Source organism: Leucopleurus acutus (genome assembly GCF_964270905.1).
Source record: "Leucopleurus acutus genome assembly, chromosome: 10".
NCBI lineage: Eukaryota > Metazoa > Chordata > Mammalia > Artiodactyla > Delphinidae > Leucopleurus > Leucopleurus acutus.
The window spans coordinates 4,516,275-4,529,851 of NC_139153.1; the positions used below are offsets into that span (position 1 = coordinate 4,516,275).

Below are 13,577 nucleotides of genomic sequence, written 5' to 3' on the forward strand. Positions count from 1 at the left end.
AGGATTCTTATAAAGCAGCAGTTCTCAAAGTGTGGCCCCGGGGCCAGCAGCAGCAGCGACATCAAGGAACGTGGAAGAAATGTTAAATTATCCAACCCCTCGCCCGACCTGCTGAATGGAAACTCGGGGGCTGGGGTCCAGCAAGCTGGGTTTGAATAAGCCAGGCAGGAGATTTGGATGCACACTCTGCTTGGAGCCCCACTGGTGTAAAGGAATGAGCGTCAGCTGCAGAGACCAGCGCGGCCAGCTCCTGAAGGGCCATCAGCGACCGGCCAAGCGGACTGACTTGGCTGTGAGGGCAGGAGAGGCCGCGAGGGGTTTGGAGGAGCGTGAAAGCAGTGGGGAGCTCTTGCGTGTCCTCACTCCCCCAGGGGCCTCAGAGAACTGTTTTGCTTTTTTAAAAAATGTCTTGTAACTTACCTACAGGTAAGTGCACACATCTCAAGGGTGGGGGTCAAATTTTTAATACATGCCTGTGTGTGCACTTGTAACCACCACCCAGGTAGACCATCCCCATCATCCCAGAAGGTACCTTGTGCCCTGCCCTAGTCGACGTCATCCCCCCAGAGGGTTCGACGATTTTACTTTCCATCACGTTCAGTTGGTTTAGCCTGTTCCTGAACCTCATCTGAATGGAATCATGAATTGTGTATTCCTTTTGTCTCTGGCTTTTTTTAGCTCAACGTAATGTGAGATACATACCAGTTTTCCGTGTATCAGTGTTCTTTCGTATGGATCTCCCACAGTTGGTCTATCTATCCTCCTGTTAAAGATCGTTTGGGTTGTTTCCAGTTGAGGCTATTACGAAGCTGCTATGAATGTTCTAGGGAACTCATTTCTCCTCAATATTTACCTAGGAGTAGAATTGTCGGGTCATAGGGTGAGCATAGATTTGGCTTTATTAGAAGCTGCCAAATAGGTTTACAGCATGGTCGAAGCAATGTATACCCCGACTCCCGATGTGTAGGACTAGCGCTTTCTCCACGCACTGGCCAGCATACCCACACTGTCAGTCCTTTCACTCATGGCCATTCTGCTGATCATGTAGTGGTTTCTCATGTGATTTCAATTTGCATTTCCCTGATGATTAATGAAATTGAGTATCTTTCCTCTGTTTACTAGCCATTTGGAAATCCTCTTTTGAAAAATGTCCTAGGCTTATTTTTTAATTGGGTTGTCTGTCTTTTTCTTTTTGATTTGTAGGAGCTATTTAAGTATCCTGGACACAAGTCCATTTTCAGATATGTGTACTGTGAATAGTCTCCCAATCTGTGGCTTCCCTATTCAATTTTTTCAACAGCTTAATTCAGATATAAATCTCATAACCATATAATTCATCTGTTTAAAGCATAAAATTCAATACTTTTTAATATATTCAGAGTTATACAGTCATCACCACAGTCAATTTTAGCACATTCTCATCACCCCAAAGAAACTCCATACCCCTGAGTTATCACCCCCCTCAGCCCTAGGCACCCACCAGTCCAGTTCTTTCTCTATAGATTTGCCTATTCTGGACATCTTATATAGACGGAATCATACAATTTTTGGTCTTTTGACACTGGCTTCTGTCATCTACCATAATGTTTTCAAGGTTCATCCATGTTGTAATGTGTGTCATTGACTCATTCCTTTTCATGGCTAAGTAAAATTTCATTGAGTGGATATACCATATTTTTGTTTATCCGTTCGTCAGTTGATGGACATTTGGGTTCTTTCCACTTTTTGACTGTTATGAAAATGCTGCTGTGAACATCCATGTGCAAACTCCTGCATGAACACGTTTTCCATTCTCTTGGGTATATACTTCGGAGTGTATGCTGGACCATATGGTAACCTTTCTTTAACCTTTTGAGGAACTCCTAGACTGTTTTCCAAAGTTAGCTGCACCATTTTACATTCCCACCATTGTAGTATGATGTTTCCAATTTCTCCACTTCCTTGCAGCACTTGTTGTTATATGTCTTTTTAATTATAACCATCCTGGTGGGTGCAAAATGGTATCTCATTGTGGCTTTGATTTTGCATTTCCCTGACGACTAATGATGTTAGGCATCTTCTTGGTCATTTGTATATATTGTTCCGAGAAATGTCTTTTCAAATCCTTTGCCCATCTTTCAATAGGTTGTCTTTTTATTGTAATTCTGTATACAAGTCCCTTATCAGATACATGATTTGCAAATATATCCTTCTGTTCTGTAGGTTGTCTTTTCACTCTCTTGATAGTATCCTTTGAAGCATAAAAGTTTTAAATTTTGATGAACTCTAATTGATCTATTTTTTCTTTCCTTGCTTGTGCTTTTGGTGTCATAGGTAAGAAAGTTTTGCCTAGCCCCAAATCACAAAGATTTACTCTCATTTTTTAAAGAGTTTTATAGTATTATCTCTTTTTTTTAAAGATTTTTTTGATGTGGACCATTTTTAAAGTCTTTATTGAATTTGTTACAGTACTGCTTGTTTTATGTTTTTTGGTTTTTTGGCCACAAGGCATGTGGGATCTTAGCTCCCCGACCAGGGATCGAACCCACCCACCTTGTACTGGAAGGTGAAGTCTTAACAGCTGGACCTCCAGGGAAGTACCGTATAGTATTAGCTCTTACCTTTAATCTTTGATTTTGAGTTAATTTTTGTGTATGATCTAAAGAAGGAATCCAAATTCATTCCTTTGCATATGGATATTCAAATATCTCAGCACCATTTGTTGAAAAGATTATTCTTCCATTGAATTTTCTTGGCACCCTTGTCAAAAATCAATTGACCGTAAATGTGAGGGTTTATTTCTATTCCATTAATATAAATGTCTGTCCCTCCATCATTACCACACAGTCTTGATTCTTATAGCCACATAGGAAGTTTTGAAATCAGGAAGTGTGAGTCTTCCAACTTTGTTCTTTTTTTAAGGTTGTTTGGGCTATTGCATCTCCATATGAATTTTAGGGCAGCTTGTCAATTTCTGTAAAAAAGGCAACTTGGGTCTTGATAGGGGTTGATGTGAATCTGTCTTTCAACTCGGGAGTGCTGACCTGTTAACAATATTAAGTTGTGAACATGCGACACTTTCCATTTACTTAGGTCTTCTTTAGTTTCAGTGATGTTTTGTTGTTTTCAGAGTACATGTTCTATGCCTCTTTTGTTAAATTTATTCCTAAGCATTTTGTTCTTTCTCATCTTATTTACTTTTAAAATTATTCTTAGCCTTTTATTTTAAAATAATTCAAGGGACTTCCCTGGCGATCCAGTGATTAAGGTTCTGTGTCTTTCCACTGCAAGGGGCACAGGTCCGATCCCTGGTTGGGGAACTAAGATTCCGCATGCCTCGTGGTATGGCAAAAAATAAAATGAAATGAAAAGTAAAATTTATAGAAAAGTAACAAGATTAGGAGTAGTACACAGAACAACCAAATTCCATTTTTCCATATTCATCTTCTAACGTGAAGTCCAATTTAACAGTTTTTTTCTGTATGGTTAGTACTTTTTGTATACGGTTTAAAAAGTCTTTGCGTGCCCCACAGAAACATATTCAGGGTTCCAAAGTATCCTCCGGTGATTGGCCAGGTCAAATGAAGTCATGTGCCCTGGACAGCTCACAGCTTCTGCCAGGGCGCAGTTATAACATAGGTGGGTCAAGGTTGATGTTGGTGTACGTTTGGACTCATGGGATTCCAGTGCGTCCACTTGACTTCTGGCAGCACCATCAGTGGTTTGACCACTTGCAAGGAGCAGGACATTCTGGCCACCCACTAACTGTTTAGCCCAGAGAATGGAGATGCCATGTCACCCAGAAAATGCAATGAGTGGTTTGGAGAAGGGGAAAGGAGCCAGGGGACCAGGCCCCTGAATGTGAGGTCCCTGCATCCACTGCAGGCATGTCCAGAGCAGGGTCCTGGGAACCCCGTGAGCTCCCAGGAGACTCGTCTGGGCTCCAGAGGCATAGGCCATCCTTGCCTCTCTCCCAGGCTGCCCCAGGGTCTCTGAGGTTGGGCAGAGCCCTGGCCAGGATTCTGGAGATCTGGGCTCCAGTCTCCCTCCTTGACCTGAGCAAGTCACTTACCTGTCTGGGCCCGTCATAAGAGGAGGAATTGGCGTGAAGCAGCTGGAAGAGCCAGGGTTCTGGAGTCAGGCTGACGTGGCCTCAAATCTCACCATCTGGTGGCCTTGGGAGAGTTACTTAATCCTTCTGGGCCTAATTCCCTTATTGGTAAAATAGAAATAATAATAATGCAAGCGTTCAGTAACCATCAGCGTTGCTGTTTGTTGAGCACCTGCCCTGGGCTGGGTGCTCAGGGCACAGAGATAAGTACCACTCAGTCTAGGGGAGAAGCAAGGCCCAGAAACGAATCTTCCTAAAACATGACAGAAGGAGGTCTGCACAAACCCTGTGCAGAGGTACGTGTGTCCGCATTTAGCAGAGGGGGAGATTGAGGTCCATGGTGATGGAGTGACTTGCCCCAGGTCACATGGAGGCAACCGTCTAGATAGACAAGGACTCGTCCTCGTTCTCTATAGCCCTCGAGGATTGGGACAGGAACTCCACACAGAGCGGGGGAGGCGCGTATGTGAGAGGGTAGACCGAGTCAGGAAGGCGTCCGGTGCCCCAGGGGGTTGGGCTGGACCCTGCAGGCATGGGGTCCAGTCACTTCGTACTCCTTGCCGACTCTGGTCCGTGCACTCTCTCCCACAATGGCACCATTGGGTCCTGGCCTCTCCCCTGTTCTGGACGACTGGAACGGCCTTCTCACTGGTCTCCCACTCCAGCCATCTCCAGTTTGTTCTCCCAACAAAGTGAACTTTTAAAGACAGATAACCTGGTCACTTTGCTCTCCTGCTTAGCACCTTCAGTGATTCCCCACCACCCCAGGATGAAACCCAAGTCCCTTAAGCCTGCTGCAGGGCCCTGTGGGGTGGGTCCTGTCTGACCCTCCAGCTTCATCATGCTCCAATCCTGCATGCGGCATGCGTGCACACACCCACGGCACGCAAACCACACCCAACTCGGTTCCTCCTCCACCTCAGGGCCTTTGCACATGCTGTCCCCACACCTGGAACACTCCCCCTCTTGTCTCAGTGTGGGCGTTGCCTCCCTGGTGCTAAGCCGGGTCTCCTTCCCGTGGTCTGCACAGCCCCTGTGTTTTTCCCGTCACAGCAGTTACACCCCTGTGTTGACGTCATCGTTTTGCTCACTGCTTTTCCCCTAGATTGCAAACTCTTTGACGGCAGAACAGCGTCTCTCCTGTTCCCACTGTCCCCTCAGAGCTTGGGGCAGAGCAGGCGCTCAGGATATTTGTTGAGTGATAAGGAGATGAGGACCACGGATCTTCTACCCCTTCCGCCCTCTGTGGTGGCTGCCAGGCCCCCAGGTGCGGTGATGGCAGAAACCGTTCAGGGAGCAACGGATGGGGCGGCGGGCCCTCGCGCGCTTCCAGCCGATGCGAGTTTGCAGAAAGGATGTCTGTACGGTTCCGATTGTGCTCCAGTTCAAGGAATGAGTCATGCTGTTGGTGGCCGTCCTGCCCATTGGGACTGAGTCAATTGAGTGAGAATTAATTACAGATGAGAAGCCAGCTTGCAAAGCCATTAATATTTAAGCTCCCTGGAGTGTGATGCAAATGCAGCCATCAGCCTTGTCTTTGCTTGTCCTCCGTGTTCCCACTCCCTCTCCCTCTCCACCCCCTTCTGTGTACTGTGGTCTGCGTATCAGGGTGACCCTATTCGGGTCTTGGCTCCCCCGTGACTCATTCTCCTTTTCTGGTAAATAAGGGCGCTGCAGTGCATCCATCAGCAAGTATTATAAAACACCTCTGTGTCGCATGCTTTGCTGGACTTCAGAAGCATGGGAGGAAACCAACAGATGTGGCCCTGCTCTGGAGATGTCATATCTAAAATTGAACCATTGCTGCCGCAGGAAGAGCACTTTATAGTTTACAAAGCAGTTTCAAACATCAGGATGAGCCTCTCAGGAGCCTCACTTTGTAGATACCTGGTGGTACTGTTATCCCCATTTTCCAGGTGAGGAAACTGAGGCTCAGATAGGTCGACAGCTTGCCCGTGATCGCTTCTGGGGTAGCTGGGCTGGAACCTGGCACTGAGCCGGTAAGGGGGTGTGTTAAAGTCCTCTGTCCACCAGCTGCCAGGCAGGAGGGGTTATCAGCCTCATCAAGCACGTTTTCTCTCTTTCTGTGGGATGCCACAGCTGAGAAGACCCTGCAGGGCTGGAGACTGGGTCCTAGTGAACACAGAGACACCGAAGGGAGGAGTGAGTGGGCCCTCCCGTGGGCCCTCCCATGCCAGGTCAAGGTCAACAGAGAAACCTCCCCTCCAGGTTCAGGATGACCCCAAGTGTCCCAGAGCCAGCTGTGGGCAGAAATAAGAATTCAGTAGCACCACCTGCTGGCTGCCGTCCCCACCTAGCTGCCCTCTCATTGTCATTCATACTTTCTCCATCCTCCTAAACTTGCTTTCAGGAAAGGCTCTGGTAGCTCAGGTACAATGCGATTCGGTTTCTAATTATGGCTCAAGAGTGTGGCCTCCACTTAAGGACACACATTCTCTCCACCCAGTTTCCGACCTGAGTGTTGGGGCTGGCTAGGGCCGGCCTCAGACAGGACCAACTCGTCCCCGCTCCTTGGGAGTGCAAGCCAGGGTGGCCGCCCTCCCCGTGTCCCCCCTGCCGTTCCAGGACGCAGGACGGGGTGAGGTGTTGAGGAAGTGGGGACCTTTGCAACCTCCACATCTGCTGCCCTTCCTGGAGCACAGTGGCCTCTTTACAGATGTTCCGGGGCAGCCAGAGAGTCTCCCCGGGTCTCTGCCCCTCCCATTCTCTGTCTCGCTCTCTCCATCAGCACCCCTCCCTCTGCTCTCTTTGCTCTCTTCGTTCCCTCTCCACCTTTGCCTCCATCTGCCCCATCCACCTCCCTGCCTCTCAGGCACTTTCCCTTTTCAGATCTCTATGTAAAGAAACTTTTCTAACAGTAAAAACTGTTCAGCAATGGGATTAACTGTCTTGCCCATAATGAGTTCCCCATCAGGGAGGCAGTTGAACGAGGCAGGGTGGTCGTCCTTCCTGAATGTTGACAAGGTGACGTCACCTTCTGGATTTGGGCCGGACCATGGCTGCTGATGCTGAGATTCACCTGATGTGCATTGCTTCAGGATTCAAGGTGGTTTCAGGATAGTCCATGTATTTAAAACCGTAGTGCTGGGCCTCATGTAAGAGCATGTGTATTTGAAGATCAGACTTTTTTTTTTTTTTTTTTTTTTGCGGGCCTCTCACTCTTGTGTCCTCTCCCGTTGCGGAGCACAGGCTCCGGACGCACAGGCTCAGCGGCCATGGCTCACGGGCCCAGCCGCTCTGCGGCATGTGGGATCTTCCCAGACCGGGGCACGAACCTGTGTCCCCTGCATCGGCAGGCGGACTCTCAACCACTGCGCCACCAGGGAAACCCAAGATCAGACATTTTTGCTGTGAGAAAGAAGTCGTACATTCTTTATAATCCTAATGTTTATTAAATTTACTTTAATTTTTAAAAAATATTTATTTGGTTACACTGCGTCTTTGTTGTGGCAGGCAGGCTCCTTAACTGCAGCTCTTGGGCTCCTTAGTTGTGGCTCACCAGCTCCTTAGTTGTAACATGTGACATCCTGAGTTGTGGCAGGCGGGCTTCTTAGTTGCAGCTCGCAGCCTCCTTAGTTGCAGCACATGGGCTCCTTAGTTGTGGCATGCAAATTCTTAATTGCGGCATGCATGTGGGATCTAGTTCCCTGACCAGGGATCGAACCCAGGCCCCCTGCATTGGGAACGCAGAGTCTTATCCACTGCGCCATCAGGGAACTCCCTAAATTTACTTTAATTGTTAAAGTATGTAATCATGATACAGAAATTTTAGAAAACAGAGGCAACAAGGGAAAATAATCATTCCTAATTCTATACCCCTGACACTGTAACTGTTTACATTTCATTCCCTTTCAGCTTTTTCCTTTATTCATTTTTTACACAGCTGTGTTAGGGTAGGAAGACAGCTTTGTACCCCTTCCTGATTTCTTAGCACTACGCATGAATGTTTTTACAGTCATCATCTTCACCATTTTTACACCAGGGAGCAGATGCCTATAGTTTCTTTAGACTTTGTTTTGGAAGAACAGCCCATGAACCTCTTCAGAGATGGATAATTGTAAAGCAAGAGCTGTATATTTCTTCAGAGAAGGAATTACCCAACTTCTTACCCATCTTGTAAAAGAAGAGTGTGCACCCAAGGTCCCACAAGGAAGGGGAGGAATGAGCATGCATTAAACCTACTCCATACTGGGAGCTGTGGGGGGCTCTTTGGGCATCAGTTACCTGTGATCACCAGGTGCGTGTTGTCACCCCCATTTCACAGGGTCTGAGACACAGGTGTGAGGTCCCGTGCCATCAGTATGTACCCAGGGCTCCAAAGCCGCGGAGGAGCTGCCTGGGGGACTGTGCTCAGTCCAGTCGACTCATGCATAACAGGCCTCTCGGGGTTTCAGGATTTCCATGGAGCTGTCATGGGGGCCTTGGATGAGATGGACCAAGAGGGCAAGGACACGTTGGCCAGGGAGGAGCTGCGACGTGGCCTGAGTGAGCTCCCACCCATCCGCGACCTTCACCAGGGGATCCTGGAGGAGCTGGAGGAGAGGCTGTCACACTGGTGAGTGGCCCCGGACCCCCGTCCCCACCTCGTTGCCTTGGGGAATGCAGGAGGTGGGGTAAAAATCCCACCATGTGAAATGGTGTCTCCATTTGACTGGTGGGGAAGCTGAGACACGGAGGGGTTAGGTCGTTCACCCAAAGTAAAACAACCGTGGGAGAGTCGACCTGGGATCCCCACCGGGGATGCAATGCCAACCTTCACCATCCAACACCGTGTGGTCACAAGGCTGAGTTCTTGCTGTCCTGTCCGCCCCCTCCTTGGCTGCAGGGAGAGCCAGCAGAAGGTGGCTGATGTCTTCCTGGCCCGGGAGCAGGAGTTTGAGCACCATGCCACTCACATCCAGCAGTTTGATAGGTACCTGAGTCTGCTGGGTGAGAACTGCCTCCACGCCCCCCAGCTAGCAGCTGCCGTCCGAGAATTTGAGGTGGGTTGTCGGTAGTCCAAGAACCCGCTCTAAGGATGCAGGGGTGGGGGTGGGCATGGAAGGGCTTAATGCAAATCAGTGGGGCTTCTTAGTGGGGCAGACGGGCAGACCTGGGGGTAGGGAGGAGAGGGTGACCCAGCAGGAGGGGAAACCCAGAACATCCCCTATTGGGCCATTGATGAGAACTCCATGAGCACCAGCCATGGGGAGAGTTTTAGTAGCTGTTTCTCTGTCCAGGAGAGAAGCACAAAGCAAGCTGGGGCCCTAAGCCACTGGAGGACCCAACAAATGACCACCAACTGGGGACCTAGTTACTGGGCAGCAAAATCAGGGACTTTGTTCTACCACTAACATTAGGTGCAAAGCAGGGTCTGGGAGCGATGTATAACTGAGCGTAGCACGGTCTGTGAGCCTGAAAGAATGAACTGTCAGAGTGGGGCGGTGCTAATCTGGGAGGACACCCTGGAGGAGGGGAACCTGGTTTTGGAGATGCTCAGCCTGGCAGGAGAAGGCATGGAGGGAACATGTGTGGATGGGCTCATGTGGGATGCCGTAAGCCCGGAGACCTCAGGCAGGGGTCTCTGATGGAGTTTTGTTCTCCTGTCTCTTGGGAGCAGCAGAGTCAGCAAGGAGGTGGCCAGAACGTGAAGCACCGGCTGCTGAGGGTGGTTCAGCGCCTGTTCCAGTACCAAGTGCTCCTCACAGGTGGGCCCCACAGGAGGTCAAGGTGTACCGAGCTGGTATGGGGAGGGGAAGCACCTGCAGAGGGGTGGGGGAGGCCTGGCAAGGTATGTGATGAGACCTCCCCTCCCACTGTAGCAGGAAGGGGTGGGAGGAAGGATGCCGTCACCCCCTGCAGAGGTGCCAGGCCCAGCCACCACCTTCCCTCCGGCTGAGCTTTGGATCCCCTGCTGCCACGTGGAAACTTGCCCGAGTGGCCACCTGCTACGTCTCCCTTAAGCGTCTCCCGTCCTAACACACAGGAACTCACACCTTCCCCTGGGCTGCATTTCCTCCCTGGCTCTGTGGGTCTCATTTCCCTAAAGCTGTCTTATCACCAAAGCCCTCTTGAATCAGCGGATGTTTTCCCCCTTGGACCTGCTGGCCTTCTCTGTGGCTTTGCCGCTGACCACTTCCTGCTTCTCGAAGCCCTTTCCTCCCGGAGCTTCTGTGGTATACTCTCTCCCTGCCTCCCTCTGACCCCTCTGACCGCTCCCTCTCCATCTCTACTGGCCACTCTCCACGGCCCCGTAAATGTCAGTGATTCTTGGGGCTCTGCCCCAGGTCCTTGTTTCTTCCTTCTATACAAACTTCCCTCAGGAGTGTCATCCCCTCCCCTACCTCTGCCTGCCAGAAATACTCTTACCTCTGTCCTGAGCAACTGCCTTCTAAATGGACAGAGACCCCTGGCTCAGGAGCTGGTGCTCTGGTGGGGAAGATGGAACTACACACATAGAGACAGGCATGTAACTCCAGGGACCAACCAGGCTGTAAGAAAAGACATTAGAGCCAGGAGATGGAGGATTTTTTCATCTAATTCAACCAGTATTTATTAATCACCTACTGTGTACCAGGCTCTGTGCTAGATGCTGGAAAGGTAGAAGTGAATTAAACAAACTCTGTGACGCTATGGAGCTTATACTCGAACAAACAAATAAGGAAATAAAAGTATAATATGTCCGTGATAAGAGCTTTACAGAAAAATAAAGCAGATTAAGGACATTCAGGGGAACAGGGATGCTGTATTAGATCCATCCCTCAGGGAAGACCTATCTGAGGAGGTAACATTGAACAGAGATATCAGTGAAGTGAGGACATGAGCGATATGAAGATCTGGAAGAAGAGAGTACCAGGTGGTGGAAATAGTAAGTGCAAAGGCCCTGGGGTCTGAGCAAGCTTGGCATGTTCAAGAAGTAGCAAGAATGCCTACATTGCCCCACTAAACGAGAGGCATGGAGAGGTAGCTGGAGCAAGACCAGCCCGTGTCGAGCCTCACGCGTGTAAATGTGTTAAGGGTCTGACACATCCCACTCTACCATGTTGGTGGCCACATCTGTCTCCCCCAGCCGACTGTGTGCTTCTTTGGCATAGCACAGTGCCAGCCACACAGCAGGTGCTGAATAGATATTTGTGGAATGAGTGAATGAATGACTAGCGGTGGTGGGCGTGATGCTGGTGGTGATTCTGGGGGCCCAGTTTTGTGCCAGTGTGTTCTTGTGATGGGCTAACAGAAGAGAGGGTGGGCACCTCCTTCTTCTGGAAGTCTCATTCCGTCTCTGGAGACAGAGGGGCTCCTGTTGTGGACACGAGGGGCTGGCCTCCCCAGGGCAAACTGACTCCTGGCTCTTGTTCTGTCTGCAGACTATTTAAATAACCTTTGCCCGGACTCGGCTGAGTACGATAACACACAGGGTAAGTCCGGTGTGAACCCAGAGGAAGGGGATACATTCCTGTTTTGGTCCCTCTCCCCAACTCTGGACTCTACACCAGATCCCAGGCACACAACACAGCCCCCTCCCCCCAGCTGGGTGTGCAGGGGACGTGAGGCCTCCGGGGCTGCCAAGTGACTCCCCTTCACCTCAACCATGGGGACTCCCTGGGATGGGCTGATGTCCAGTCAGAGGAGGAGAAGGAGGTGATCAGAATTCAGTGATAGGAGGTAGTGCCAGGTCTAAAAATCTCACCCAGACTCCCTGTTTCCTCCCAGTTCTGTGTGGCTGTCCCTGCATGCGACCTGCCGGGGCAGTCCCTATTTTAACATATTCTGGTTACAGCCAAGGAAACTGAGGCATGGGGTGGTCACGTGACTGTCAAGGTCACTTAGGTGGTAGTGGCCAAGCTGGGATTGGGCCAGTGACCTGACCCGGCCATGGGAAGAATTGGTGCCACCCATACACAAGGCCCTGCAGGGGTCCTGCGTGGGGAGAGGCGAGGAGGTGGCAGCTAGCCCAGCCCGCCCCAGGAGGCCCAGCCCTCGGCTCTGCTTCTTTCTGTAGGTTCGCTGACCCTCATCTCCAAGGTCACAGACCGCGCCAATGACAGCATGGAGCAAGGGGTAAGTCCAGCCCTGGGCAGCTTCCGTTGGCTGCAGGTTCCAGGAGCCCCTCCACCCTGCACAGGTCTGCCTTGTGATACCCCACTTCTTGGTGAGGGGCACAGGCAACCATTTATCTCATGGGATCTTGCAACAAGCCATGGGTTCTGGCGCTGACATGTGCTGTGTGACCTCAGGTACTGTGTGTCCCTCTCTGGGTCTCCAGTTCACCATTTATTTGAATAGTGAGGGAGGCTGCAGACTTGCACAGACCTGATAAGTAGTGCCCAGACTGTAGTCTGAGAACATTTGCGTTAGCACCTGGAGTGGTCTGTAAACTACAGATTCCTAGGCACGCCTTAGGTCTTCCCAGTTGGAACTTCTGGGATAGGGTCCAGAGATAGGCATTTTTAACAAGCACCCCAAATAAATGGCTCACAAAAGTTTGAGAGCCGTTCATCCATGAGAACATGTGAGCTCTAAAGCACGCCTGGTTCTGACAGTGTATAACTCTGCATTCGGGAGATGATCAGATGCTTACTGCGTTTCTGTCCAGGATGGCCAGTTTTATCCCACCTCCCAACTCTGTTCCAGTGGTTACCACAGTTACTTGTGTCCACATATTTTCTGCTCCTCTAAGCAGTAAATATGCTAGAACTGTGTGTTAAGAACGATTCTGAGGCCGAGTCCTAGGCCAGTGGGAAAGAGTTCAGTGATCGGTTAGTGATGTCTTCCACAGGCAGAGGTGGGAGTGATGGTGGTATGTATGCCGAGCTGTTGCTCAGCTTTGCTGTGGCAGGTATGCAGAGCATCCATATAATCAGTCATCAGCAGATAGAAATAGGGGAAAGGGAATAACGTCTCTTGGACCCCTGCTGCATGTCACGTCTTGTATTGGGGTCTGGAGATGCAGAGCTAAGACGTGAATCCCAGCCCTTGAGAAAATCACAGCTTAGTGGAGCAGTAAATACGTGGACATGAAGAACCATGATAAACATTGTGAGGGAGAGAGAGAAAGTGCTACAAGGTTCAGAGAAGGGATTCATCTCTCCAGCAGGGAGATCACTGAGAAGCAATGATACAGGAGGAGCCCACACAGGGAGGAATGTGCGTGTGCCATGAAGGCAGAGGGAGCAAGGGTGGTCCAGGAAGAGGGCCTGGCCTGGGCACAGGCATGGAGATGGGAAAGTGCCAGACATGTCAGAGTTCAGAGGGTCACCCAGCGTGGCTGGAAGATGGGAACAGCATAGGTGCGGTCGGAAAAGAGTCTGAGGGGAGAAGTCAAGGTGGCTGGTGGAGACGTGTACAAGTGTGGAGGCTGAAGACAGCTGGGTGCGAAATCCAGGGGGTCAGACACGCTGTTGTCATCAGCACCACCCCCCCCTCTGGTGTCCGTGGGCTCCCTGCTCTTTGGCATTTTGGCATTTTGTACATACAGTGAGATTTCCCT

General features: G+C 50.1%; 1 protein-coding gene across 1 annotated transcript in view; it reads left to right on the top strand.

Annotated features, from left to right (window-relative positions):
• The window catches only part of FGD5 (FYVE, RhoGEF and PH domain containing 5), a 114,774-nt gene that overhangs the window by 75,030 nt on the left and 26,167 nt on the right, over nt 1-13,577 (top strand). Inside the window, exons 6-10 of the mRNA XM_082847665.1 lie at nt 8,506-8,666; nt 8,937-9,093; nt 9,711-9,798; nt 11,455-11,505; nt 12,090-12,148. Of these exons, the coding sequence (XP_082703791.1) occupies nt 8,506-8,666; nt 8,937-9,093; nt 9,711-9,798; nt 11,455-11,505; nt 12,090-12,148 (516 nt within the window). The remainder of the gene's footprint in view (nt 1-8,505; nt 8,667-8,936; nt 9,094-9,710; nt 9,799-11,454; nt 11,506-12,089; nt 12,149-13,577) is intronic.